Raw genomic sequence first — 27,038 nt, 5'->3', positions numbered from 1 at the left:
CAGAGCCTTGCATTCATTCCCTTGCACACGGGTTGAGCCTCTACATGTGGCGGGTACGAATTGCAGTACTCTTTATATACTGCAGGAAGGGGTCTTTGTATGATAATGCACGGAGGGTTCGCCTTTTAATTCTATGGCCGTATCCACTATTTGTACAAGTATGCGATTGTAAATGTATGGCGAGGCTAGTTCCGGAACAGTCTCAAGCCACCTTCCTCCCGATCAACATCTTCATCTTCATCACTAGCATCCTCATCGCCTTCGCCGAGCAAACCACTAGCCGTTTTGCCGAGCAGAGAAGCAAAGAACTCATCTCGCGCGCGCGTAGACCAGGAGCCACGGTCCTCGGGGGCCATGAAGTTCTGAAGCTTTTCATGCACATTGTACTTCATCTTGCGGCCCTTAGAAGCACGGGTATCAACGTCTCGCTTCACCTTATCGTTGCGCATACCAGTGATGGGGTGAATAGGCAGGCGTGAAGGAAGCTGGTGCAGGTTGTCAAAGCCACCGGTTACAGAATCGGCTGACATGCGCTGCTCAACGAGATCACGCAAAAGGGACTGGTAGAATGCTCCATCATCGTAGAGAGGTTCTTGTTGATCAGATGTGCGTGAACGCTTGGAGGATCGTTCTCCAATCTCTGTGGCGACTTGAGCATCGAGGACGGCTGTGATGGTCTGTTGGCGACCGGAGGCAGAACCGAGCAGTTTGCCTCTGGCATTAGGGATAGATGCGGAGGTGCCACGGACTTTCGAGGACCACTTGTCGAGAATGGAACGGCGGTGCGAAATGGACTCAGACTCCAATTCAGCCATGCGTTCCCATAGCGAGGCGGAGCTGGTAGTAAGGGAGGCGGGGGAGGGTCGCTTGCGCTTTTTGCTGCCTTCTTTGGCGGTAGCATCGGCCAGGGCAGTACGCAGACCTTCGAGAGTCGACCATAATGCCAGCGCGGCTGACTCCGCCGACTTAATTGCTTCCTCATCAACAACTTCCTCTTCGTCTTTCATCGCGTCCTCTCCATCTGCTTCGTTCTCCGAGCCCAAGACAGCAGCAATACCGTTGATAGACGTCAGCCCACCCTGAAGCTTCATTCGCGCGTTAAGAAGCGCGTCAAAAGTGGTACGTTGTTGCTTGACAGCCTTTCCCTTCGTAGCATCGGCCTTGGCTGCCGAGGATATTGTCGCAGCAATAGTCTTCTGATCCGTAGCCATTAGTTTGCGAATCTCGTCGCGGTCACCGGACGGTCCGTTTGTGTCGCCATGTCGGACATCGTGGCGGGGCTTCTTGGAGTGCTGGTGCACTACCTCAACGCCCTCCTCACTTTCATCCTCATCATCCTCCTCGCTCTCTTCATCATCCTCATCCTCGCCTCCCTCTGTGTCCTCATCGGAACTCTCCTGGGCCAGGGCGTCGTCGCTGCTGGCAAATTCTTCGGAGCCGGACGAGATGTCTGAGTCCTCGTCATCCTCATCACTCTCAGTGCCTAGCGCCGCCCGGCTGACTCGGGCACCATCATATTGTTTCCCCAGAGGGAGGGGATCATCTTTGCGGAGCTTTGCTTTCCTGTTTGATTATTAGCGAGTTGTTGATACCAAATACACCTATTTTTACACACCCGACAGTCTCATAATGCTCTCTGCCTGTAGTCACTTCTCCTTCATTTTCACTTTCATCATCACTTGACTGTTGGCCATTATCGATATCCTCGGGATCAAAATCTGAACGTGAAGTAAGCATTGAATGTCCGGTACTCAAGAGAATCTGCTGCATGAACCATACCTTTAGGAGTGGGATCTTCAAAATCAGCAAGCTGATCAGCTAGGGAACGAGCTGCGCGTGGTTTGCCCATAGTGTTTGGTATGGGAGAGTAGAGAGTTGACGAGCAACTTTTTTTATTGGTTTTTCCGGATAACGGACTATTACTCCTTTCTAGGTTTAGCGTCTGCGGGCGGTATATTTTCACGTGGGCGGTATACAGCATGGGAGCTTTAACTACTAAAGGCGGTCGGCTCTTTAACTGGCAGTATCGCAGCGGATATCTTGCCCTGCATCTTGGAACGACTTTCTGTTACTCACGGACTCTCTGGTCTTACATTCTTCATTCGTCTCTGCCTCATTTGGCCTGTCAGAATGTTGGTTTCTCCATTCGTGGTCGTTACCAGAGGCACGAGGCTTTTTTCCACATGTCGAGCTCTTCAGCATGAGAATCCTTTGGTTAGTTGTCACTCTACATTTTGGAGCTCCTCTCGGTTCACTGATTGTTCCAAATAAACATTTGTATTGCGAGGCTTCAAGGTTGTCTAATTGGCTTACATTGACTGACTATAAAAAAACACAGGGGCTTCCACGCTCTGGTACCCCGCCAACTTTCCGTTCGCGCCGAGGGCTGCCAGAAAAGCGCAAGATTCGAGATGTCAAGAAAGTTGTTGCGGTCTCGTCAGCAAAGGGAGGCGTTGGAAAGTCTACGATAGCGGGTATGTTAACATTCTTCGTTCCTATCTATGTCTCAAGCCTGCCATAACGCAAGACCTGTGAACCAAGTGGAATGAACTATCGCTAAAGAGATCTTGCCAGTCAATCTCGCACTATCATTTGCACGCCGTGGTATTAAGACTGGAATTCTTGACACCGATATCTTCGGTCCCTCTATACCTACCCTCCTAAATCTCTCCGGCGAACCTCGCCTCGACGAAAGTGGGTCTCCCTTTTAAGCTCATCAGCAGCGAAGCCATGATCAACATGCTTATGAACGTTGCCAGACAACTGCCTCGTCCCTTTGACAAACTATGGCCTCAAATCGATGTCGATGGGCTACCTTCTCCCCCAAACACAAGCTGACAGCACAACCGGCGAACTACCGATGGACACCACACCAATCTCATGGCGCGGACTAATGGTAACCAAAGCCATGCATCAGCTCCTCCACTCAGTATCATGGGGTCCACTGGATGTCTTAATCCTCGATCTACCTCCAGGAACCGGCGACGTGCAGCTCACAATCAACCAAGAAGTCATCATCGACGGGGCAGTGATTGTATCAACGCCGCAGGACATCGCACTCCGCGACGCAGTGCGCGGCATCGGGATGTTCCAACGAATGGAAGTGCCCGTGCTCGGAATGGTGCGCAACATGGCATATTTCGCCTGTCCACAGTGCGGGACTCAGACTCGCATATTCTCACATGGTGATAACCACCACCACGTGCACGGCGAGAACCACGGTGTCGTGGCTGAGTGCAAGCGCCTCGGGGTGGACTTCCTTGGTGACATCCCTCTCGATGCCCAGGTGTGCGAGGATGCTGATCGTGGGATGCCAACGGTTGTTGCGGAGGAGAGTGTTGAGCGCAGTGCGAGGCGAGAGGCTTTCCTTGGTGTTGCTGAGCAGGTGGCTCGGAAGATCGGTCTTGATTGGCACTGAAGGGTCAATTCGACTTACCTAGACGTAAAGTTATGAACATTGTATATTATTATATTAGACTTGCATCATCCAGTGGCTGGCAACTGGCTATTATGCTCTCGGAATTCGTGTTTTTTTTCTCATTTGGGATGTAGACAATAACCCCGACCTAGGCTGGAATGGCAGCCATGGGATACAGCTTTCCCCTCGAGGATACATCCCAATCTATTCAGCTGCAGGATGGCCCCGCTTGCCGGGTGATCGACAAGAGATGCCTTGCATCAGGAAAAACATGTGTTGACTGAAGAACCTTTTGAAGAGTGAAGCTACCGAAAACGAAGAGTCAAAGGATAGCGCATAATAAGTAACACGCGAGGAAAGGAAAAGATGGGTATTGATGTGATGTAACTACATGTAGGTATCGACCTTGGAAGGCACATATGCGCGGTGATATGTACGCCACTTAAACTGAGTCGTTGTGCAGTGAAACACAAGATTAACGAAATGAAATGCGAAGTCGCTAAATAGAGCTTCAACAGAACAGCCCAAAAAAAATCCAAAGAAATAGGAAAGATCTGAAGAGACAGTCCAAGAAGTCATAAATAGTGGGATATGTTCATAGATGGCAATTTTACAAGGCTTACTCGGCGGTTTTAGACGCCTCTCGGTGCGACATCGAGTCCCGACCAGCCGCAGACAAGACAGATAGAGTATCTGTAGAGCGACGGCCATTTTCGCCAGCCATAACTGGGGCAATAACACCCCGTGCATCCGTCACAGCGCGGGTGCTAGCGGTATCAGGTGCCATGCTCATATAGGCGACGGAGTCCTTGTCGCCGCCAACGGTACTGGCAGTGTCTGACAGCATCTCGCTTCGGCCGGCGGCTGATCCCGCAGCGGATGATGGCCGGTACCTGCTATGAGCTAAGGAGAGATCGGATTTCATCGGGAGACTTCCTGCTGCATGAAATAGAGCCCTCGTGCTGGCGTTCTCGTCGGCGAATTTGTTGTTGTTCACCCCGGGCAATATAAGGATTGGGGCGGCGCTTTTCTGCGAGAGAGTTTGAGAGATGGTCTCGGGGTCTGTGGACATGCGTGCAGTAGAAGAATCACCGTTACTGAGGTTTTCCTTTTTATCCCGACGTACTGCCGTGTAGCCGTTAGGTTGCGATTTGTTGGCAAGTTCTTTGTCTGTGGCTTTTTCAGTTCGAGGATTCGTCGCCGGGGTGCTAGACCATGCTCCAGCCTGCCCAGTATCAGTGCTAACGCGGGTGGAACGTCGACCTGACTGTTCGGCCCGCTTCTCCATTTCCACTCTGCGCTCGTCGTGCTTGCTTCCCCAGCCGCTCCACATCATCATGCCGTAGTTCTTCTTGGCATGTCGCTTGGGTAGTACGCCAGGCGCAGCTCGTCGGGCGGCCAAAGAGCTCGGGGGAGGACATTCACCGTCGAAATCTTGGAAGCCATGCGCCAGCTCTTTCAGGCGTCGGCTCTGAACCCGGAGTTTCTCCTTCGCAAATCTGATATCCCATTCCTTCTTTGCGTCCAACCACATTCGGATGAGCGAGGGGTTGATTGCCCCGACTTGGGCAGGGGGTAACTGTAGCACTGGGTAGGAAGAGGGAGGATCTAGTGGGAAGACATGCCCTCGTTTATCGATTCGTTGGCGTATCATATATTGATGGAACGCTGGAAGAGGATCCCCGGCCTTGCCGACAGAGGAAGGCCCTGGTGCGCCAGGCGGGCTGTTTAATGCGGTCTGAGGCCCCGGCACATCTTCATCTTCTAAGCTACTTGACGAAACGGCTGAGAGAGCACTATCATCCACGATCTCAACCTCGCCATTCTGTGCACGTGCTAATGCCCAAGAGCCAAACTGGGAAATGGAACGGAACATGTACTTGGCTGGTCGCGTAAAACTCAGAGTGGGAGCGACATGGCATAGGTTGTCCCAGACCTGAAATTGTACATACGTTGGTTCGTACTTGTTCAGGGTCGCCCGGGTAGGATCGTTCTCATCGAGATACACATCACTGGGTGGGTATGCTGTCGGGTTGGCTGCTTTGTGGGCGATGTAGAATTGCTCGTCACGGAGCGTCTCACCACCGCCGCTCAGTATTTGCAGAGGAGGCAGGCCACCCAGAGAGGGTTGGAGGACTGGCGAAACCAGGGGGTGGGACATTAATTGATTCGTGGTGTACAACTGAATTTGGTCCTTGAGTTCGACCGTCTTCCCATCCAGGACAACGTGAATATTATCAGGTTCGGCTTGCAAACTAGCAGGATTCGGGGCTTGCTGCTGGCCAGGATAGGCATGTTCGGCTGGGGGTGGGGAGTCCTCGTGGACAGTATAACCACGGATGGCAGTCTCCTCAGCATTGCTGTTCGGTTGGGGAATAGCTTTTTTAACATCCTCGGCAGTCACTATTGGTTGGCGCGACATTCTTTTCATTTCCAGGATATCATCGGCATTGGGAGGAGGCCAGGCAGGTGAGGGTTTATGGCGGAAGCCATACGGAGGGATATAATCGCCTGGGTTGTCCTCAACAATACTCGGGAAAGAGTGAGTCAAATCAACCCAAGGCGAAATCAAGATGGCGCCTGCGGGTAAAGGAATACCCTGATCTCTCATGATGACCAGCATCGATAGAGCCAGGCCTCCGCCCGCAGAGTCCCCAGCAAGAATGATTTCTTTTGGTTCATAGAGCTTGAGCAGCCAGAGGTAAGCCGCCATGCAATCATGCAGGCCACATGGGAAAGGGAACTGCGGCGACAGTCGATACTCCGGTGCAAATACACGTCCCTTCAGTTTGCGCGCATGGCGCTGCAACATGTACCGATGTGTGTCGACACTTCCGAAGAAATAAGCCCCACCATGGATATATAGCATCACACGGTTACAATGCCCACCGGCCCCCTCCGTTTGATTGTAGTGGTTCCGCATCTCAATCCACTCCCCCTTCAGCTCTTCGGACGGCCCGCGCCATTGCCACCATTTCTCTCCCCCCCACTCTTATGACCCCCTTGGGGCCCAGCTGCTTTGTGACAGCGTCCGCAGCGGCGTACAGGAACTTGTCGGGGATTGTAATGGTCTCGGTTCTCACCCAATGTGGGCTTGGGGCCCATTGGCGCGTGAATGCCTGGAGGTCTTCGACAGGGTGCTTGGATGCATAGAATAGAAATTGACGAACAATCTGGATACCCTCATCGTAGGTAATGTGAACACTGGGTTTGTTATGTAGCGATTTGCGATTCAGGTACTATAGATGATGCGCCGTCAGCCAGACTATCTCAGCCTTGTGGGGACATTCCACGGGGACATACGTGACTGATTAGAGTGTGAAGGACAGTGGGAGTCAATGCCACACCTAGTGCGACTGTATGTAATGGCATAATGGATCTGTTCGGGGGGAGTAGTATGCCAGGTGTCGCGAAATCCGAGGGAAACCAAGAAAACCAAAGAAACCAAAGCCAATAATGATAGTTAAATGAAAGGCAAGAGTGGTCCGATCGCGAAATTGGCCGACGTCATTTAAGGAGCGGAAAGGGAGGAGAATATCAGTAAATTTGACTTGAAAACCACCAAGCGACGAAAATAAGACAGGGGGAAGATGATGTCATCGGGGAAATGGATCTGCGGGAACGCGAACCTCCGATCCTCTTTACCCCAGACCTAAGACCTACCTAGGTAGAGATAGGTAACTAGATGTTCCTAGGTAGGTAATCTCCATGTCATTCCAGATCACGTCTCCTCGGTCTTCCAGTCCAGCTAGCAATCGCAACATAAACCATCGCAACGACACCAGCAACAACACTAGTTGCAATGATGGCTCCACGCGGTGCATTCGCAAGCTTAAACCCAAGCCCAACATTGATGATACCTAGGATGATCATCATCCGTCCAAACCAGCGATGCATATAAGCGAAAGGTCCTTTACCACCCGTCTTCCGGAAGAATCGGTGCTGTAACAGGCCCATAGCAGGCTGGAAAAGAACAAGACATGGTACAATGATCATCCCGATGATGGTATGGTAAGAATCGATCAATTCAATCTGCCGTGCTAGAGAAATACCAACTCCAAAGCCTGCAGTTACCACGGCCAAAGTGAAGACTTGGAACGTCCCGTGGATGTTCACCGTCCATTTGGATGGGAAGATATGAAGTCCGAGCGCGAAGGAAGGGAACATGACCACAAAAGCCACAATCATGAGCACAGCATGAGCTGTCTTTTTCCTCTTGACTGTGCTTCGGAAAGCCGCGAAGCCCGGATCCTCTTCACTGGAGGAGACGGGTGCTCGGGCCATTTGGGCGAAAGGATTCGCTGAGCTGCCGCCCGTCGCTTCTTTCAGGTCGATGGTCATGACACCGTGATCATCATGTTGGGTGATACTCTCAGACAAACTGACTGAATTCAGGGACTCTCCATATTTAACGGCCCAGATCCACGGACTTGAGGAGCCGTTCACATTTTCTGTTCCTCCATTCCATTTTAGACAGGTGTCACATCGGACATTGGCAGTGATGACTCCGTCGTGCACACCACTGCCATTCAGAATTGTGATCTGGGCGTCCTTGTTATACAACGGTTCAATTTCCCCGAGGCCCGACCGCGGAGAAACGGTGACAGTGTTGCCAGACGTGTACACGACGAACATGGTGGCGCCTGCCATTTGCATTCCTTGACCCAAGGCAAACCACTGCACTTGGCGGGTAGAATTTATCTGGAAGTATATGGGGCCCGAGCCCGACTGAGAAGTATTATCGGGGACACTGAAACTATAGGTGATCTCGTCGTGCCCTTGAGGATGAACGCTGTGAAGTTGAACTTGGGCCAGGGCAGGCATGGCCCAAAGCCAAGAGAGAATATGCCGAACCATTGAGAAAAGAGAAAGGTTGAGACTGATTACTCGGATCTTACAAAGGACACGCCCCTATAAATACCTCCCGGCTCTTTGTTGCACGGTTGAGATGCCAATTGGGCTACGTGAGGCCAAGTCTTTGTGGTCGTGACTTTCGAATTTCCATGGATATTTGGAAAGACTGTCAAAGGACGAGATATATTATCTTACTGTTTGCCTATTGGAGTATCTTAAACTGACGAATCTCATTTTGTGTCTCAACTTTGCAAGTTACCTTACAGTCGAAGGAATACGACTTTGCTGCGCCTCACGTCAAACCTTGATCAATGCTCAGCCTCATCAAATAAGGCCATTGTAAATCCCGATGAGTTTCTTTTTGGGGGAGGGGGGGTAAAGCATGAGTGGTCTATCGACGCCGCTGGAACCTATGCTACGGCCAAGGTCTATACAATTTCGATTGTTTGTAAGGTTTTGGTTAAACTGATGCAGAATATGGGGAAATAGGGAAGTAGGGTTATGCATAGTTTCAAGGTTATGTCTCTGTGTATATGTCTGTGTGTACATGAGGGAATATCGTAGCGAAGGGAAAAGAACACAATGAACATGATTCTATGTTATTCCTTTGAACCCCAAGCTATTTGTAGAACGGAATTGCTTTTAGGTCCTGGGACTTCCCTTCGGCAACGTCTGTGAAAGCTGTACGATAATCTACCAGTGAAAGCGACTCTGCCTTTGTGTCCGGAATAAAAAGTCGAGATTCATCTCGATCTGTAGAATCAAATTTGGTACTACTCGTGATCAGGTTGGCCATTGCCAGACCGGCATGGCTGGTATTATCAATCCGCCGTAAGCAGGGGCTTCCTAGGTTGACCAGGTGGCTTATTCATTTTTTGTCAGCTTCAACAGGACGGGAACCCCTTGGATTCAAGCAAATGGAGAATGTCCCCGATATCCCCCATATCTGCAATGGTTCGGGGTTTCCCGGAGAGTCGTGACGAATCATCGAGCACCCGCGATCGACGCTCTCAGTCTTACCGACGCATGTACAATGCCCTTGGTCTTCTTGGAGTCGCCAGCAGAAAATCGCCCATCTACGTGATCTTCGATGTCATTATAGCGTAAGTGGTTGAATAAGAGTCATCTGGGTGTATAGATGTCATCAATTGATATAAAGGCCGTGTACACCTAAAAAGACACCTAAAAAGACATATAGGAAGACATATGGATGTAGCTAGGTAAAGAGGTAGAAAGGCCAGAGTCTGCTCCTTCTCATCATTGTTTATGAAGTCACCTTGTCTTCGGCTCTTCTCCTCCTCCCTATCTTTTCTTCTATACTCCATCAAAACTCCAGATCAACCATCGCCAGCATAAGGCCATTATCATCACCTCTTTCTCCTAGAGTGGGCACATACTCTACCTACTCTTCATCAATGAAGTAAGAATGACTACCTAAAAGCTTATGTGAAACCTACATGCTACCCAAGTCTGGCTTGTGAAGGTCGGAGATTACATTTCTCTTTCGATTCTTTATCAGGAATCTCATACTATTGAGCACTTTCAGTCATGTTGGATAATTCAGTCAACCCAGACCTCGAGTGTTTCGAGGCATTACCCGACACCTTCAAGGCCGATGGTCCAACAGCTGGCGTTATTCGCACTCGTATGGCACAACACATCAAAACCATTCAAGTGGTCAAATACCTGCGGTTCACAAACGTCCCACCCAGCGTGGTAGAACGAGACTTCTCCAAATCTACGAAGATGATGTACAACTACGAGACACGGTCGCTAATTTTGAAGCTAGTGGATGGGGCCCACGAAGCGTTGAAGGCGAATATCCGGACGGCACTGACTCTTGCGCTGTACAATACGGGATTAAATTGGTTGATCATACCAACAGGGTCTAAACGCGTTAGAGGCGGGTCCTGTTTTAAAGAGCCCGACGAGTCATGGGTCCCTCGGTCACATTTGCCAGGGCGTGATATGAAGTGGCCAACTGTTGTGATGGAAGCTGGAGTGTCAGAGTCGATAGAGAAACTAAAATCCGATGCAGTATGGTGGCTCGCAAACTCCGTAGGCCAAGTCAAGCTTGTGGTCATTGTGTCGATCAATCAGACTTCTCCAGAGATCACCTTCCAGACGATTGTCCTAGACACAGCCACTGCTATACCAACTGTGCGGCAGTCAGTTACCACATCTCGCGTGCCAAAACAACCCGACGCTCCGATCACTACTAGTCCCGCAGAACCTTTGATCATCAGGTTCGAGGAGATGTTATGTCGCCAACCAGTTCCCCCTGAGCAAGACCTCCAGATTTCTCTTGGTGAGTTGGAAACAGCCTCACGCTACGCCTGGATGGAGCAACAGCTATAAGTCTACGCATCCTGGGTCGTGATCTTTGTGTTTTCTTGGCTGTATGTTTAGCTCGACTTTTATACCTTCACGGCGTAGCTTAGCTTCTTCAAAGAATCACACCATCTTTAGCAGGTTCAAAGCTACACACAAATCATCGCGCACGGCGAGGTTCCATGTAAATATTAAATCTTCGTCACCTAACAAGAGCTTCTACAAGCTTATCTAACTAATAATACATCAGACCTCATAGGGAGACGCAGGTAACTCTGGTGATTCTCCTCCACCCACAGCTCAGCCAATTTTCACTGATTCCAGGCTCGGAGCTTGATGTAACCGTATGTCAATATGAGTCTGTCTGACAAAATTAGTTTGTTTTGGACGATCTCTGCAAAAGTCAAGGCCGATCTGTGAAATTGCTGATCAGCCACAAGGTCCCCTTCCACGCGGTACTCTCCAGAAATGAGATACGGAAATTATTCCCACTTTTTCGGAGAAATAGCCATAATGGGCTCGAATGATTGCAGCAGATATAGCCGATCCCATCCTCATTGCCTTTCTTGGTGCCGCAGAAGGTCCCCAGGAGCATCAAGGCGTGAGATGCGCTAACGAGTGTGTGAATATAAAAGCTCCAAGCCAAGCCAGTTGGTGAGCTTAATCACAGTCACAATGCTTGGCAAATCATCTCTTGCAGTGGCGACGCTGGTCGCCCAGGTGTTGCCCGGGCTCGGAGCGATCATTGAACGAGAAACCGTCAAAGTGACAACCTCCGAGACAGTTCGCGGTGGTGAACTGGCCAATATTCATCTCGACTGGTTTGTTCAACCGCCAAATTTGATAAAATCACTCTACGCACCCTGTGATGATGATTCGGTGGCAAAAGGGCAACTCATCGGACAGTTTTCAGTTCACGGTCATCCTCCCCAGCGACTGGCTTGGGTGGTTCCAGATGAGGCTCCAACGCACCATTGTGTCTACGTTTATGGACATGACGGCCTGAATGCCACACAAAAGGTGTTGGGCAAAAGCAAACCTGTCTCCTTGCAGAGGAAGTCCAAGAAACGATCCATGGCTGACACCAACATCCCGTTGCTGAAGGACTTTGATGCCCAGGGAGCATGGTTCGACGGAGTGGCCAAAATCAAAGACAAGGTGGAAAGCAACGGAGGATTTGCTTCGAAAAACTCAGCAAAGAACACCTCAATTGCAATTGTTGGAGGCGGAATCTCCGGGCTTGCGACGGGGTTAATGCTGGACAGCGTCGGTGTACACAACTGGGAGATCATCGAAGCCAGCGATCGCGTCGGTGGCAGATTCCGGACGAAGTATGTCGCCGACACCCAAGAATGGGCTGAAATGGGGCCAATGCGACTTCCACACTCTGTCACTTACAAAGACGACAACGAGACACTCCTGTACACTGATCATCAGTTGACTTTCCAAATGGCCAACCTCTTGAACAACATGAACAAGAATGACTCGCAGTGGAAGATTGACTTCATCCCCTGGATTCAACACAGTCCCAATGAGTTGTATGCTCGAGGCACTCGTCGTCATCCAGATGGAAGAATTCCTACTCGCGCTGAAATCGATGAGGATCCAAGCCTAGAGGATCCTCCAGAGATGACAAGCGCCGAATATACCAACACTGAGAACAAGATGAATAAAATTCTGAAAGATGAAAAGACCCTCAAATCCCTTCAGAAGGATGTCTGGAGAGCCCACAAGACCGCCATGGACCAGGGGCTTGATGACTGGAGCGAACAGGCGATGATGCGACATGTCTTCAAAGCCAGTCAGAACATCACCGACGAGATCTGGACCTCATCCGACTACGATGTGTTCTGGGATGAGCTGCATCACAACTCCAATCTCGGCCTGGATGGAAGCAGGGACAGTATAGGCGAGACGGAATGGCTCTGCGTCGATGGAGGATTCAACCGCCTGTCCGACGCTTTTCTTCCTCACGTCCGCGACAGGCTTACTCTCAATCGAAAAATCCGGAAACTGGAGTCAGTCAAGGGAAGTGATGGCCACACTCGCACTCGACTGTCATGGTACCCCAATGTCTCGAATCGCACCTTCGAGTCCAAAGAATACGACTACACAATCATGGCAGCGCCATTCACCATGACTCGCTTCATGGACCTGCCCAAATTCTCCTCCGTGCTAGACCGCGCAATCAGCGAAACAGGTCTGCGCTTCAAGTCCGCATGCAAAGTAGCCCTACTATTCTCGGAGCGATTCTGGGAAAAGGGCGACCGACCAATTTTCGGCGGCTACTCCAAGCCAGCAAGCGACTCAGTCGGTGCACTTTACTACCCCGTCTACGGACTCAACGAGTCCCGCCCGGGTCTAATCATGCACTACCGAGGTGGCGACTGGAGCGACCGGTTCGTGAGTTTCTCCGACGAAGAACACGTCCAGACGGTGCTGGATTCAATTGTTAGTCTGCATGGTGAGCAAGCGAGCGATTTCTATACGGGAGATTATGAGCGTCTCTGTTGGCTCCAGGATGAACATACCGCAACTTCTTGGTGTCGGCCGGATGTTGCACAGCATGAACTGTACATTCCGGCTTATCACCAGACGGAGCATAACACAATTTTCATTGGAGAGCACACTGCGCCAACCCAGGCTTGGGTTAGCTCTTCGCTGCATTCTTCTGTTCGTGGGTCGGTTCAGCTGCTGTTGGAGTTGGGTTTGGTGGATGAGGCGAAGGAACTTAACCAGCGGTGGATGGGGAGATGGATCAAGCTATGATTTCTCGGTCCTGCTCCTTGGTCTGGGGGATAAGGGGGAAAAAAAGAAAAGAAAAAGGCCAGATACTCATAATATGCTATATATATACCTAGGTAAGATTCCAAAAGATACTTTGCTGTGTGCTGTGTTATTTCCCTCCTGTGTTATTCAAATGCCCTCTCTACCACAACAAAATATCTCCAGTGAACGATACGAACTTTCCCGATACATTTTCCCTTGTAGCACTGTCAATAACACCAAGCATCCCTTTAACACTATCCTCAACAGTTACCGGCGGGCTACCAGGATACCCCCACTCCTTCGCGGCAAAATCCCCCGCGCGCGTCTGTACCCAGCCAGGATGCAGAGCAAACGCAACCAATCCATCTGCCTCATTTTGAAGATGAAGTGCCTTGGTAAGCCAGTTCGAGGCTGCTTTACTGGGACCATATGCGCCACCGGGGAAAGGCTCCTGGCAGGTAATCGAACCGACGGAGGAGGAGATGACGACTATCTTGGGCGGAGAAGCCGATCTCTGCATAAGTGGCCAGAAGGCCTGGAACACGAGGAGCGGGGCAATGGTATTGACTTCGAACGATTTGCGAAGATCTTCCGCCGAAGTCACTAGAGCCGGAGTCATGGGCGTCGGGAATCCGGCATTGCAGATGACCACATCGATATGCGTCACTGCACTGACGGCTGCGGCGAAGGCCGTTGTAATCTCATCGGGGGATAATGCAGTTGAAAAGTCTAGTTCGATGATGTGGAGGGTACTATTTTCTCCCACGGCGACACTCTCAATGTCGGACCTAAGGCTCGTGGCTGCGTCGTGGCTGCGCACTGAGGCCACGACAGTGGTGGCAGGGCGTTCTAGCAGCCGTTTTGTCAGTCCCAGGCCAAGGCCTCTATTTGCACCTGTCACAACATATACAGTGTTTGTAGTGGAGGCCATTATCATGAGTGGTTTCGATATAGGACACTTTTTCCGTTCAAGAAGTAAGAGAAGGAAAGAAAGAAAGAAAGCAAGGCGCCCCCTCCTTTTATACTTAGGGCTTATGTGGAACGGGCCAATCAGGGCTGAACTCGTCAGGCCACATCTTTACAAGCTGAGCGTCGCGCTGCTTATTCCAAGTCCACTTTACCTACTAAATCCTAGTCTATATGCAGCTGGGGCATTAATATATTCAACCAAGGCCAAGATCTCCCAAGGTTCTCCAATCTCCAAATTCCACTATCCACGGAGAAATTCCGAAATCCTTGCCAAGAGGAATTGGAGAACAAATATTATCTATCTTCAAATATTAACAGAAAAGGAACCAATGGCTGTGTGTCAGTACATCCGTTATCTCTTCACTTGGGGTGTATAGGGCTAATGGGAACTATCATTCGGGCGCCCTCGGAAGGTCCCCAGCTGCATGTGCGCGAAAGCATCCGATTGTGAGTTAGGCTGGCATATTTAACCCTCTTATCTGCTTTTAAACGACATGGCTGCAAGAAAAGCACACCATGGCTCCTGGTGGTCTTGGGTCCAGCCTTTGGCGTGGTTATACCTCTCTTCTTCTCTTCTTGGCTGCCTCGACTATCTCTGCCACTTCAACTATTGATAATGGCAAACTGTTTGCGGTCAATAACATCAACTACTACAGCGGTGATGTGGTCTCGAGAATGGTTACCTCGTATTTTGATTCAGCTCGATTTGACGCGATCGTTCCCATGACGATCATCCGGACAAAGGAAGCTCTGCTTACTGCGGAAATTATAGAAGAGACCATTTCAAACTTCTCGGCTACTGATGATGTTTTCCAGACCGGGTTCCTTGAAGGTGGGTGTTAAACAAGCCAATCTGTCTACTGAAGGACTTCCGTTGACTTCAAGATAGCGGTTCTTCTTGTCTACGATGGGGATGGGCGGGGCCAAGTCGAGTCTACTGTTCAACATGCTCTGCAAGGACTTGGAAATAAACTTGCGATGGCTTCTCCCAGTTACCAATCTAGAAGCAATATCACATCCGCCAGACTACGCCATGACATACCAAAGGGGCCCTATTTCTACTCCCCGCGTACTGGAGAGGTCTATCAGGCCTTCCGTCTTTATCCTGATCATCAGCTAGCATTCACTGAAGCTACCATTAGCGACGGAGCTGGAGGATTCAAGCCCTTGCCAGCAACCTCATCGGTGAGTAAAATTGTGACCTGTTCTCAGAATCCTTTGCTGATCGATTCCAGGGTGCCATGACGTCGAGTGTTGCTGTGCCATCTAGGTTATACTACACGCCAACATCAACAAAGCCACTTGCAGGGGTACATCTACATCTAACAAAACAACCAGCTATCTTTCAATATTGACTAACAACATGTAGTTGCGTTTGGGAGTGAAAGACATATTTGATTTGAGGGGACTACGGACTAGCGGTGGCAATCGGGCCTTTTACGATTTATATCCTCCGCGGAACACCACTGGCCCCGCACTCCAAAGGCTGATAGATGCGGGGGCCATTATTGTGGGGAAAATGGGCACCGTGCAATTTGCAAATGGAGATAATCCCACCGCCGACTGGGTCGACTTCCACTGTCCTTTCAACCCTCGAGTAAGTCCAACCATTGAAGTCGATGGAATCCCACTAACGGTTGTCTCAGGGTGATGGTTACCAAAGCCCCGGCGGGTCATCGTCAGGACCTGGTGCCGGCATCGCATCTTACGACTGGCTGGACATCACCGTTGGAAGTGACACGGGTGGCTCTATGCGCAACCCGGGGGGGGCTGCAGGGAGTCTTTGCCAATCGCCCTTCCACGGGAGCTGTATCTCTTGATAATGTTCTTCCACTCTGTCACGAACTCGATACAGCTGGCGTTTTTGCTCGCGATGCTGCAACCTGGTCAAGGGTTATGCATGCGTGGTACCAGAACTTTACTAACTATAGAGACTATCCGAAAAGGCTGTTCTACCCGAATTCTTCTTTTCCCAGTTCCAATACAGCATCTGGTGCACTTCTTGAAGGATTTATTGTGAGAGTGGAAGATTTCCTGGGCACAAAGAGGGAGTTTGTTGATATCGCTTCGCATTGGGAGGAAAGTCACCCTTCTAACACACCCTCGAATATAACTGACTTACTGAATACAGTGAGTTTCAGCAATTTAAATACATATTCAGAGACTAATCTTCTATAGACATATGCAGTGTTGGTATCCGTCGATCAATATCGCTCTCTTTCTTTGCCGTTTTACGCAGACTACGCGGCCAAGCACGATGGTCGCCGACCATTTGTGAACCCAGGTCCCCTGTTGCGATGGGCCTGGGGCCAGAATAATGGCGGTGACGCCGCATACGGCGAAGCTCTCAAGAACAAAACGATCTTCAAAGACTGGTGGGAATCCGATGGATACGGAAAAGCAGACGATAAGACTTGCTCTGAGGGTATCTATATCTATCCTTACAGCAAGGGTCAAACCCAGTATCGGAATACCTATTTTGAGTGAGTAAAATGTCCTCGGAGAGACAAATGACCTATTGCTCATATCTACAGTGCACCTTCTGCGCCTCCGATGGGCTTTAAGGATGGTCGGGTGGCCATCTTGGCCGGTACCCCTGATCTGGTAGTTCCCGTAGGGGAAGTCCCATATTACTCCACCGTCTCGCTCAAAACGGAGTTTATGCCGGTTACAATGAGTTTCGGTGCAGCACGAGGTTGTGATTTGATGCTGGCCAATCTCATCGAGGACTTGGAACAGACGGGTATTTTGAAGCCTGTGAGCACGGGACCAAGGATGTATCCTGCGTGAGCCCGAAAGCACTTAGTTTGATATTTGAAGTCAATATAAAATCAGGCCATGAATTGTATGTACTAAATTCCAATGCTATATTATTAGTTATGCGAAATATCTCTTGGTCCGCCGGGGCCCTCCTCCAATCCGTTTCTTCTAGGTGCGTCGGGGCGCCAGCGCCAGAATGGGCGCATGAAAGATGAGCTTTGATCACCATTCTCGAATATATCCGCAGCATGCTGCGATCCGTCAGTCATTGTCTTATGCAGTGAGTGGGTTTGCCTACCTTTCCTAGAACTGGTAGAAACTTTGCACCATGACCACTACCCCCGGTGCAAACAAAGACAGATTTCTCAGCGTAGGTTGGGACATGATCAATCTAATTGAGAGTAAGATCAACAAATATATCCTGGAGACGAAGGAAATACGTGCTCACCACAAATGAATTGTCCAGCGAGTCAGTGTACCAGCAGAGCTTTGTAGAGAAAAAGGGTGTACTCTCGAACTCGGGCAGGAAGATAGATACAAATTGCTTAATTGCATACAAAGCTGGCTCTGGAAGTAGTGAGCATTCATCCGCTGGGAGAGGGACCGACCATTGACCGTCCTGGGTGAATGGAGTATCTTTCGGCGCTGGCTGGAAATTGGTCCACTAAAACAACGCAGTCAGTACCTAGGTAGACACTGATTGGTATATAAGCAGCAATATCTACCTTAACTCCGCGGTATCCGATCTTAACAAGGCCTTCTGGAGTTCTTGGTAGGACGTAAATACTCCCTGTGTCTTTTCCAGAGGTGTCTCGTGGTGTACTCTTCCAGGTCATGACGGGAAATCGTTCTGGCGAGTACTTGTCCCATAGGTCGGTATTGCTCTTGTCAATCTTGAAGGTTGCAAGACTACCAGCTGAGGATTCGAGGTGATAGCTCAAGTCGGGGAGAATTTGCGTCGAAAACGACCCGGCTTCGAAGTTGTCAGTAGAAGGAGATAGGAAATCGGGGGGATTCTCGCGACTTACCAGCCACAACAACGGCATCCGCATCATGAACAACGCCATCCTTCGTCTTCAAACCTATAACTTTATCTTTGCCTGGCTCAGTATCACTTTTTACTTTGACCAAGTAATCAACAGCTCCCTTCTGCGGTCCGAAATGGAATTTCACGCCCTTGCCGGCGGCCACTTTTTGGTAATAGGCACATGCATTACTGCACCTCACAAATCCAGCCAGGGAGTCAAGGACTGCCTCATAGGTGCTTTCCGAATCTGGAATGCGGAAATTAAGTATCTTGTCCTTCCAGCCCAGCTTATCAGCCCGTTCGCAGTCTGCGGGGTCACTCTTGACGAACTGCGTGTCTCGCAGACCATCACGCTGCATGTTGGCTAGAGTTTCCTTTTCCAGGGTGGCCAGGTGATCAAATGGCTGTATACGGAGCATTCCACTGTTAACAAAAAGTTCGTTATTGCTGCCGTCATCTTGTTCCGCTGGTCGACGCTTCTCGTCCACCGAAACCCACGCTCCCCGGCTCTCCAAAGCGAGGCGCTGGTAGTGAATCTCTTTCCCATATGAAGCGCGGAACTGATATTTTCCATTAGCATCAACCTTGATCTGTGGGCAGTTTGAGTCGCTCACGATTTTGTTGTGATCAGCGGATGCAGCTTGTACATCATCGGCTGTGGGATCGTATCCATTTGCATCGTACTGGCTTCGATCAAAGACGGTCACTGCATAGTCTGTGGGGGTATAAGCTGTTTGTAACCTCTTACCAATGAGGTGCCTTGCTTACTTCTATCTCGCAGGGCAATCGCCAGTGAAAGACCAAATATGCCCGCTTTAAAGATTGTCAGCAATTTCCAAAGACCCGTACACTCGGGTATTTCCCTCACCTCCAACAACGGCGACTGACTTTTCTTCCGTCATTCTTGGTTATGTTGTCTTTGAATATGAGGTGTAGTGTCTCGGTGAACGTGGTAGGAGGATGGACGACCCCGCAATGAAGCCGGGAGCTTCAATGCCCATGGGGTCCTCGGGATACTCTCCACTTTTCGGCGAGAATAACCCCTTAACCCCTTCATGTCAGGTGGACCTAAGAGTACACTTTTCCGCTCTTGGGTGATATCTCGACTACAATCGTTGGTTCACTAGTATATCAGAGCATATATATACATCTCCTGCCATACCCGCCATAACCGGACAATTATCACATTATATGTTATACGTTACCCATGTCTTATCATTTTGATGTAGGGCAAAGGGATTATAACATCTAAATATGTAATCCTTATATAGAGCCCTGGAGGAAAGACAGGACAAGAACCTTGGGCGCCTGTCTAAATCGACGTAGAACCAAGAATAGATGAAAAGGCCTCAAAGAGAAAAGTCCGCCACACAAATGCCCGGATGGTCTAGTGGTACGTTCCACTTCAAAATGCTATCCTGCGAATCTTCAACTAATGAATAATTAGGTATGATTCGCGCTTCGGGTGAACCTGTGCGAGGTCCCGCGTTCAAATCGCGGTTCGGGCCCTTCTTCATTTTTTTATTTCTTTTCTATTTTGTACAAATTACATTCAATACAACTAACCACATATACTATAACAACCCAAGGTACATATACATACCCAGATATTGAAAGGCAATGCGGAGAGTGGATCATGGCCTGCCGAAATGGCCACAACAAAGTAACAGCTAACTAGTTAACTAGGGCTACTGCTATCTGCCTAGTCGAAACTGACACGAATTTAATTAGAATATGTTGTAGCAAAGGTGCGGCAACTGTCTATAATGGGAATATGTTCAAATACCAAGTTCTACGCAAGCTTAATTATGTATGGAGAATGAAAATTGAACAGACTGAAATTAATAATTACCATCAACAGGCATAAAAATCTTGGTGGATGCTCACTGCATGCTTATCAGACCTATACGCAGAGACAGGCTCATGTGAGCATTGGAATCTCAACCGCAGTTTCTCGGTGCGCACGATGTCGCTGGTCAAAGCCCTCGAAAGGACCAATCATCCACGTTATCACCGCTCTTTTAAACTAGGGAGTCAAAGCAAGATCCTTACTACCGAATAGCTTGGCAAGAATCGGAAATGCCGTTAGTCGTGTTATGTTGTTCTGCCACTAGGAGTGTCGGTATCAAGGTAGAACAAGCCACCGGGACAATCAAGGAATCGGTCACCGAAGTATGACTTGGCGCATCACCACGGGAAGTTTCCATGCGGTACTGGGGTACTGGGTTTGCTACATATCGTTGGACTCAGAAATGGAAAATATATGTCGTAGAAGTAACAGCCGGGGTTCCGATGAAACAACCTGGGCACGTTCCAAGGCTAAATTTAGTCAAGAACACAGTATATGGCCCCATATGCATATGATCTGGTAGGGGACCCCTGCCATGAAATCAAATCTGACGAGGGATCAAAACCCTCCATCCTGCCCCAAGAAGAAAAGGAGAAGTGGGAATTGATGAAAGTAGCTATCTGAATGAGTAGAAAAAAGAAGGGGAAAAAAAGAAACGTCCCCGGGAAGGCTCGAACTTCCAACCTCCTGATTAACAGTCAGACGCGCTAACCAATTGCGCCACGGAGACTTGTTATGGCGGAATCAGCAGAACTTGAATATCTGTACTCCTTCCTTTGATTTTGGGTTCCACGGGATTCAACCTTACCCGCCTACGGTATAAAATTCTACAACATATATGGAGTACCATATCTGGCCCGTTCAAGTCATCTTTCATGAGTATTTGCACCCAAGTACTTCGTAAGGGACCTATTTTTCTGCCAGGAGAACTTTGTACTCACTCCCAACTAGTCGTGCTACGCGGGTGGGTTACTAGTAATAAGTAGCGGTATAGCCAGAGCAGTATAGACGGAAGGGTCAATGGTAGAGGGTACAAAAAACCGCCACTTCGTTGTATCAACTGTCATATAGTATCTAGGATATCCCTATAAAACGTATAGGAGCTTTTGATACATTAGGCCTACCATATTCATTACTTGAGCAACATCATACGTCAACTAATTGGCACTCTTACTTTCGTATATCTGATATGTGGTCATTGCACTAAGTAATATAATTGTCCTCGTCTATTCAACAAGCACGTCTCCGTGGCGCAATTGGTTAGCGCGTCTGACTGTTAATCAGGAGGTTGGAAGTTCGAGCCTTCCCGGGGACGTTTCTTTTTTTTCCCTTCTTTTTTTCTACTCATTAGACAGCTACTTTGTCCTTTTCTTTTTTTCTTTTGGTTTATTGAGGTCAGCTTATTGATATAATATTACATTGTGATTCAAACTCAGACGAAAATAAAATGTGGCTATGGTTATGTCCGCTCGGAGTATTTCGATGCAACCTCGGATGCAGTTGCCCTATACCGTCGCATAGCGGGAGTCGCGCTGTTCTGTGGGTCGACCATGTAATGTAATGCTTCTGCAGATCTCGTGGAAATGGCAGCCAAGATATACCATGTCTCAGCCTGCCTGCATGCTTCCTCGTGAACCCCACAATAGTCCTCGGCCTTATTGCACCGGTTTCTGGAGGGGTATCTATTATGGGAGTATCGGCTGACGATGGGCCTGGTATGAAGGCATCCTATTTGGGCCGTGTCACCTGTGAGTCTAAGACCTTCTTCTAAGACCTGCAACAAACGCAGCCTGCCAGTAAAGGGAAATAGAACAATATTAGACGGAAGCCTGTTGAATGGAGATATATAAACCTCGCCGGGGAGGGGACAAAACGTATACAACTAGCAACCAAAATATTCCACACTCTCTCAAAGTATCATCAATTCCTATACAAACATGAAGTCCACCATCGCCTTTACCTCTGCCTTCATGGCAATTCTCAGCCTTGTCGTTGCTGCCCCAGCTCCGACTGCAGCGGCGACAGTGTCCGTCTCATACGACCCCAAATATGATGTTGGAACGACATCTCTCAACACCGTTTCCTGCTCCAATGGTCCCAATGGCCTAGTCACCCAAGGCTACAGCGATTTCGCATCCCTGCCAGGTTTCCCAAACATCGGCGGTGCGATCACCATCCCGGGCTGGAATAGCCCTAATTGCGGCAAATGCTACGCGCTACACTACTCGAACGGCAAAGTCGACAAGACAGTCAACGTCATTGCTGTCGACGCCGCCCCGGGTGGCTTCAACATTGGCCTGCAAGCCATGAACACGCTGACCAACGGTCAGGCGGAGCAACTCGGTCGTGTTGACGCCACTTACGCTGAAGTGGATGCTAGCGTGTGCGGGCTGTGAGGGGTAGATAAGATCTATATGCAATGTAATAATGACGGAACAAAATGGTACACGAAAGCGCTGGATAATGCAAGGGCAGAGATGAGTGTGTTGGACCGAGTATGTAATCGGATTTGTCAACCTTGGAAACTGAATAGTTATGTATGCTATGTATACAGATAGTCCATAATGTACACAAAGGCTCAATCAAGCACCTTCAGCATTTCTTCTATACGCCCCAGTTTGTCCCGAGGCTTGCCCTTCGCTTGGCCACTCTCTCTCTCTGCCGCGTCGATTCGCTGCCAGTCTTTCCACGACGTGGGACGTAGACCACGGCGCTGGGCCTCGATTTTCACACCGTCCCAGCCAAGACCGGTACTGTTATCGGGTGCATGCAGCAAGGACGTTGCATCGGTACGTTTTGCCAGATCCTGTACAACGGTGTCTGCAGTAGTGAATGCATCAGTCATTGTCGAGGCAATTACACCCGTTGGACCCCGCTTCACCCAGCCAGCACAGTACAGGCCGGGCAGGTGGGATATGAGAGATCCGTCAGGTAAACCTTCGGGCTCGCCTTTGTTCGACAAGCTTGTTACGCGACCATATCCATCGTTAGGGATGACACCGCGCCGCGTATCGAAGTCGATACCAAGATCCTTTAGTCCTGGAAGGGGGAGGGACTTGTAGCCCACGCTTCGGAAGAAGACGCTAGCTGGTAGGTTGACCTGTGCACGCTTTCCGCTCGACAAGTACTTTGGAGACACTTTAGAGCTGGGGCTGTGGGGGTCGGATGGGTCAAGTTCGTTGCGAGAGAACTTTACATGGGATAGACGATATGTGTATTCAGGCGACCAGTGAAGAGAATCAGGCGCAAGTAAGAAATCCAAAGACCAAGACTTTGAGGCTGTCAGAGGGTCATTGGTTGATCCTTTAGCCAAGAGCTGCATTAAACGCTTCTGCGCACGCGGCAGTGCCGACACTACTTCTTCCGGCGGAAAGATATCCCGTGGAATGGGATCGAATGATACACCTGGGAGTTGTAGCATTTCACGGAGCTCTTTGATAGTGAAGGAGGCCTGAGTCAAGTAATTAACAACCTGCGTATCAACAGTCAGTCCATTGTAACTCACCTGCAGGGGTCCGCGGCGGCCAACAACTCGCACTCGCTTAATGCGACTTCTGGCGAGTTTGTCCACAGCATAATCTGCGATGTCTGTCTTTCGGAGAGTATCGACGTCTGAAAGAAGAATCCGGGCAACGTCTAGTGCAACGTTGCCTTGTCCGACAATAACGGCGTTCTCTCCACTTAAGTCCGGATCGAGATCTCTGTGCTCTGGAAGACCATTGTACCACCCCACAAAGGCACGGGCTGAGTGAACGCTATGTAGAGATTGCTCCCCAGGGATCCCAAGCTCCTTATCTTTTGCAGCACCGTATGCGAATATAATGGCGTCATAGTGTGGTTTGAGGGCAGCGAGCGGCAGATCATGCCCGAGGTCGACATTACCGACGAAATTGAAGCGCGCAGACTCGGCCACCTCTGTGAATTTATCTTCGCAATTCTAATTTTCATATAACAATGAGCTTATCTCTACATACAATGTTCAATGGTCGGCACATCACTGAATCGCGGTTTGCCGTGACTCACCTTGACTTCGGGATGGTCCGGGGCAACTCCGTACCTGGCTAAGCCGAATGGCACAGGTAGCTTCTCATACATGTCAACTATCGCATCTTCCTGTTTAGCTAAAAGACGATAGGCAGCATAGAATCCCGCTGGGCCGGAGCCCACTATGGCCACACGGACGGGTCGATCGGTTTGGGCGACATGACTGTTGGAGCGTTTGAATGTAAGTCGAGATACAAAACTCTGATACTGTAGAAGAGGCCGGCGATTGAGCCGCACTGTGCATTGAGCACATACAAAGGCCTGTTTCAAGCGCATGGTGCATGGATTCGAGAAACCACGGAGGTGATCGGAGAGAATGAGACATTACACGTGACCTTATCGGTTGCCCCGGGTGACTATCACATGTTTGCAGATGTAGACCTGGCACACATCCCAGGAGCTGACAGTCGCATTCCACATTCCCAGGGTTCTCCGTCAACATTCCTCTCTTTTGCTTCACGTGGATGCCACGAGTGGCTTTCAGTCGCTACAATGGGCAGATCGTCACCTCCATTCCTTTATGAGAGACCGTCCGCGTACAGCTTCAAAGGTCCGACCGATCGCGGCTTCAATCCGAGGGCCGCGACAGAGGCGAGCTGGACTCGTCCAGCAGAAAAGCCTAAGCAAAAAGCACCGCTAGTGAATTTGAACCACCACCCCGACACGGTATGCGCAATATTTCGGAAATTAATGGTGGATTCTGCTAATGGTGGATGTAGTGGGGTTCCTTCAATACAGCCAGCTCATTCACACCGATGAGCTACAGAACAAAGGATCGGGTCAAGTATGCACGATCAACTCAACTCGCACTTAGAGCCCTCACTCTTCTGGGGGCCCTTGGTTCCCTGTTCTGCTCTATCGTTATTAAGGGAGCTGCGGTGACCGTCATCTGGATCATTCGCGCCGGCGTGAGTATAGTTCGCCAAACACATCTTTTTCTTACTGACCCCTCTGTTGTAGCCCATAGTTGCAATTCTCCACACGATATATGGTATCTACCATAATTCCCGATCTGTTCTTAACCGCCCTGCAGGTTCCCAAGCTAGCTACGGGCTATTCGCTTCGACTCTCGACTTAGGACTCATCCCATTCTATGTGTTTACTGCTTTCATGGCCTATGGTGAATGGACATCCAATGCATACCACTGGGAAACTCTATTCAACGACAGCGACCTGACTGTAAAAATATCCGAGGCCACCTTCATCTTGGCTATCGCAAATGGCGCGTTGCACCTTATCTCCCTTGCCATATCGGCCTTCTTGGCTGTCACTTTCCGGAAGATCTCCCGCCTACCGCCTGACATGAACCCACTTGAAGACAATCTGACCGCACGTCCCCGTAAGAGCTACAAAGACACTCAAATGGAGGAGAAGCATCTCAGTCAATCCACCATGCATTCCAGCTTTGAGGATCCACTCATCGGCTCTCCTCGCAGCGTGCCATTCATGCACACACGTGAACAGTCCTCTGGTGCTGATTCCAACCGGGGATCAATGGGTATGCTCGACGAGCAGCGACAGTCACATCCTTCCTTTTATCAGCATCGCCTATCCCACCTGGAATCCCCAACGGAACCTCACATGGATCCCTCCAGCCCCGAGACGCTATTCCAACAAACCGCAAATCAGCCCTATGACTTTACAGCACAGACACCTGCCCCAGAATATCGAAAGGTCGCCTCGCACGCTCCTGAAATTATCAATGCCAGTGCTCAAATGCGTAATCTGTCATCACGTACTGCTGATCGATCGGAAACCGTGAGCCCATTGTCCGATAATTGGGTGGCATACTCTGAACGGTCTCTATCGCCCGTTGGCGAGCCGCAGGACGGGAATGCCGCCACTCTTCGTCAGTCCTCCTCTGTTTACAGCCGACAAACTAACAAGACCACTGCATCCGCCGGTAGCGGCATTCGAGACTGGTTTGCTTATGGTCCCAAGCCGGAGCCAAGTATTGGAAGCGCTATCGCAGAAGATGTGCGAGGGGAATATGCGTCGCTCTCCATGCATGAGTTCTATGGACTCGATGATGACCACCGTGAACAAGATGTGGGTGATCAGCGCATGGACATATTCCCAGACCCGGAAGATCACAGAGACGATCTTGATGACCAGCGTGATGGGTCTCTTCCATTCAACCCGCTCATGCTTAACCCACCGACACCGCAACCTATTCTGACCGAGAAGCCCGAGAATACCGATCCAGTCCGGCGCGTTGTGTTGGGCGATAGCCCCAATCTATCATACAATGCACAGGCGCAGCCAGTGTCTGTCCCACACGAGAGCCCCAACCCCACGTCGCCCAAGACCCGATTCTATGGCGAGCTGGATGTAGATGGAAAGCCTGGATTGGCCGTGTCTCGCGAGCCAAGCGAACAGGTGGTCCGTAAACCCACCAAGCTTACGAAGAAACGCAACAGCAAGATGTCTGCTTATGAGGCTCTAAAGAAGAACGATAACGACGAAGAAAATGGATATCTCTCAGCCAGGGTGCCTGCTTCACCTCGCGCCACCGAAGGCGACCGCAAGGGCCGTGTTGTGAGCAACTCCGGCGCAGACACTGCTCGGCCTGGCATTGCAGCCGGAGTTGGTGCCTCCTTATCCTCATACGGGAGTTACATTGCTGGTCTGGGAGTCGGACGCCGCCGCGATGTGAGCGGTAAGGTCGCTGAAGAAGGGCGCAGCGGAAACCTTCTCGATGAGCAACCCGGCCGCAACAAAAACGAAAGTCACACACAGACTACAAGCTCTTCGCCAACCCGGGCTGCAGGATGGGCTCGGTTCGCTGGACTTTGAATGTGGTATTTATGGTCATTGGTCATCTCTAGGCGTTTACGGTTTGTCTTCATGAATGGCATGTAGCGACTTGCTTTTGTTGGGACTCTTATATCCCGTTTCCAGTGGGTTGATTCCCTTGGAAATATGTACTGATTGCAAATGTTTGGGTGTATTATGGTTTCATTTTGTTGTATGTAGTTCTGGCCTCAATGAACATTTGAACTAAGCATAAAAGCTAT

At 49.9% G+C, this 27,038-nt stretch overlaps 12 protein-coding genes across 12 annotated transcripts; 6 read left to right on the top strand and 6 right to left on the bottom strand.

Annotated features, from left to right (window-relative positions):
* Positions 1-185: 185 nt before the first annotated feature.
* N7489_003490 (AATF family protein) lies at positions 186-1,849 on the bottom strand (the record flags this gene model as incomplete). The annotated part of the gene is made up of 3 exons (XM_056709245.1): positions 186-1,563; positions 1,616-1,718; positions 1,780-1,849. 3 exons carry the CDS (start codon positions 1,847-1,849, stop codon positions 186-188), a joined length of 1,551 nt encoding a protein of 516 aa, XP_056573547.1.
* A 281-nt stretch (positions 1,850-2,130) lies between these two features.
* On the top strand, positions 2,131-3,418 carry N7489_003489 (Mrp/NBP35 family ATP-binding protein; the record flags this gene model as incomplete). The annotated part of the gene is made up of 4 exons (XM_056709244.1): positions 2,131-2,214; positions 2,339-2,474; positions 2,575-2,694; positions 2,760-3,418. The coding sequence occupies 4 exons, from the start codon at positions 2,131-2,133 to the stop codon at positions 3,416-3,418; spliced, it is 999 nt and encodes a 332-aa protein (XP_056573546.1).
* A 619-nt stretch (positions 3,419-4,037) lies between these two features.
* N7489_003488 (uncharacterized protein) lies at positions 4,038-6,790 on the bottom strand (the record flags this gene model as incomplete). The annotated part of the gene is made up of 3 exons (XM_056709243.1): positions 4,038-6,350; positions 6,409-6,657; positions 6,722-6,790. The coding sequence occupies 3 exons, from the start codon at positions 6,788-6,790 to the stop codon at positions 4,038-4,040; spliced, it is 2,631 nt and encodes an 876-aa protein (XP_056573545.1).
* Positions 6,791-7,129: 339 nt separating this feature from the next.
* On the bottom strand, positions 7,130-8,275 carry N7489_003487 (cytochrome and DOMON domain-containing protein; the record flags this gene model as incomplete). Its single annotated transcript, XM_056709242.1, has 1 exon — positions 7,130-8,275. The coding sequence occupies one exon, from the start codon at positions 8,273-8,275 to the stop codon at positions 7,130-7,132; it is 1,146 nt and encodes a 381-aa protein (XP_056573544.1).
* Positions 8,276-9,820: 1,545 nt separating this feature from the next.
* N7489_003486 (uncharacterized protein) lies at positions 9,821-10,630 on the top strand (the record flags this gene model as incomplete). Its single annotated transcript, XM_056709241.1, has 1 exon — positions 9,821-10,630. One exon carries the CDS (start codon positions 9,821-9,823, stop codon positions 10,628-10,630), a length of 810 nt encoding a protein of 269 aa, XP_056573543.1.
* Positions 10,631-11,278: 648 nt separating this feature from the next.
* N7489_003485 (flavin monoamine oxidase family protein) lies at positions 11,279-13,372 on the top strand (the record flags this gene model as incomplete). Its single annotated transcript, XM_056709240.1, has 1 exon — positions 11,279-13,372. One exon carries the CDS (start codon positions 11,279-11,281, stop codon positions 13,370-13,372), a length of 2,094 nt encoding a protein of 697 aa, XP_056573542.1.
* Positions 13,373-13,532: 160 nt separating this feature from the next.
* Positions 13,533-14,303, bottom strand: N7489_003484 (SDR family oxidoreductase; the record flags this gene model as incomplete). The annotated part of the gene is made up of 1 exon (XM_056709239.1): positions 13,533-14,303. One exon carries the CDS (start codon positions 14,301-14,303, stop codon positions 13,533-13,535), a length of 771 nt encoding a protein of 256 aa, XP_056573541.1.
* Positions 14,304-14,857: 554 nt separating this feature from the next.
* Positions 14,858-17,131, top strand: N7489_003483 (uncharacterized protein; the record flags this gene model as incomplete). Its single annotated transcript, XM_056709238.1, has 8 exons — positions 14,858-15,173; positions 15,231-15,526; positions 15,577-15,651; positions 15,711-15,938; positions 15,988-16,150; positions 16,197-16,471; positions 16,520-16,824; positions 16,876-17,131. The coding sequence occupies 8 exons, from the start codon at positions 14,858-14,860 to the stop codon at positions 17,129-17,131; spliced, it is 1,914 nt and encodes a 637-aa protein (XP_056573540.1).
* An 83-nt stretch (positions 17,132-17,214) lies between these two features.
* On the bottom strand, positions 17,215-19,030 carry N7489_003482 (NAD(P)/FAD-dependent oxidoreductase; the record flags this gene model as incomplete). Its single annotated transcript, XM_056709237.1, has 7 exons — positions 17,215-17,352; positions 17,400-17,492; positions 17,550-17,765; positions 17,827-18,074; positions 18,130-18,843; positions 18,897-18,941; positions 18,997-19,030. 7 exons carry the CDS (start codon positions 19,028-19,030, stop codon positions 17,215-17,217), a joined length of 1,488 nt encoding a protein of 495 aa, XP_056573539.1.
* Positions 19,031-21,914: 2,884 nt separating this feature from the next.
* Positions 21,915-22,373, top strand: aspf13 (allergenic cerato-platanin Asp F13; the record flags this gene model as incomplete). The annotated part of the gene is made up of 1 exon (XM_056709236.1): positions 21,915-22,373. The coding sequence occupies one exon, from the start codon at positions 21,915-21,917 to the stop codon at positions 22,371-22,373; it is 459 nt and encodes a 152-aa protein (XP_056573538.1).
* A 182-nt stretch (positions 22,374-22,555) lies between these two features.
* Positions 22,556-24,297, bottom strand: N7489_003480 (NADPH-adrenodoxin reductase; the record flags this gene model as incomplete). The annotated part of the gene is made up of 3 exons (XM_056709235.1): positions 22,556-23,428; positions 23,483-23,914; positions 24,001-24,297. 3 exons carry the CDS (start codon positions 24,295-24,297, stop codon positions 22,556-22,558), a joined length of 1,602 nt encoding a protein of 533 aa, XP_056573537.1.
* Positions 24,298-24,513: 216 nt separating this feature from the next.
* N7489_003479 (uncharacterized protein) lies at positions 24,514-26,817 on the top strand (the record flags this gene model as incomplete). Its single annotated transcript, XM_056709234.1, has 3 exons — positions 24,514-24,687; positions 24,741-24,929; positions 24,982-26,817. 3 exons carry the CDS (start codon positions 24,514-24,516, stop codon positions 26,815-26,817), a joined length of 2,199 nt encoding a protein of 732 aa, XP_056573536.1.
* Between the last annotated feature and the right edge of the window lie 221 nt (positions 26,818-27,038).

This window comes from Penicillium chrysogenum (assembly GCF_028827035.1).
Source record: "Penicillium chrysogenum strain IBT 35668 chromosome Unknown utg000001l_segment0_segment0, whole genome shotgun sequence".
In the NCBI taxonomy this organism is placed as follows: Eukaryota; Fungi; Ascomycota; class Eurotiomycetes; order Eurotiales; family Aspergillaceae; genus Penicillium; species Penicillium chrysogenum.
The sequence above is the reverse complement of the archived record's forward strand: the minus strand, read 5'-3'. Positions and strand labels throughout refer to the sequence as shown.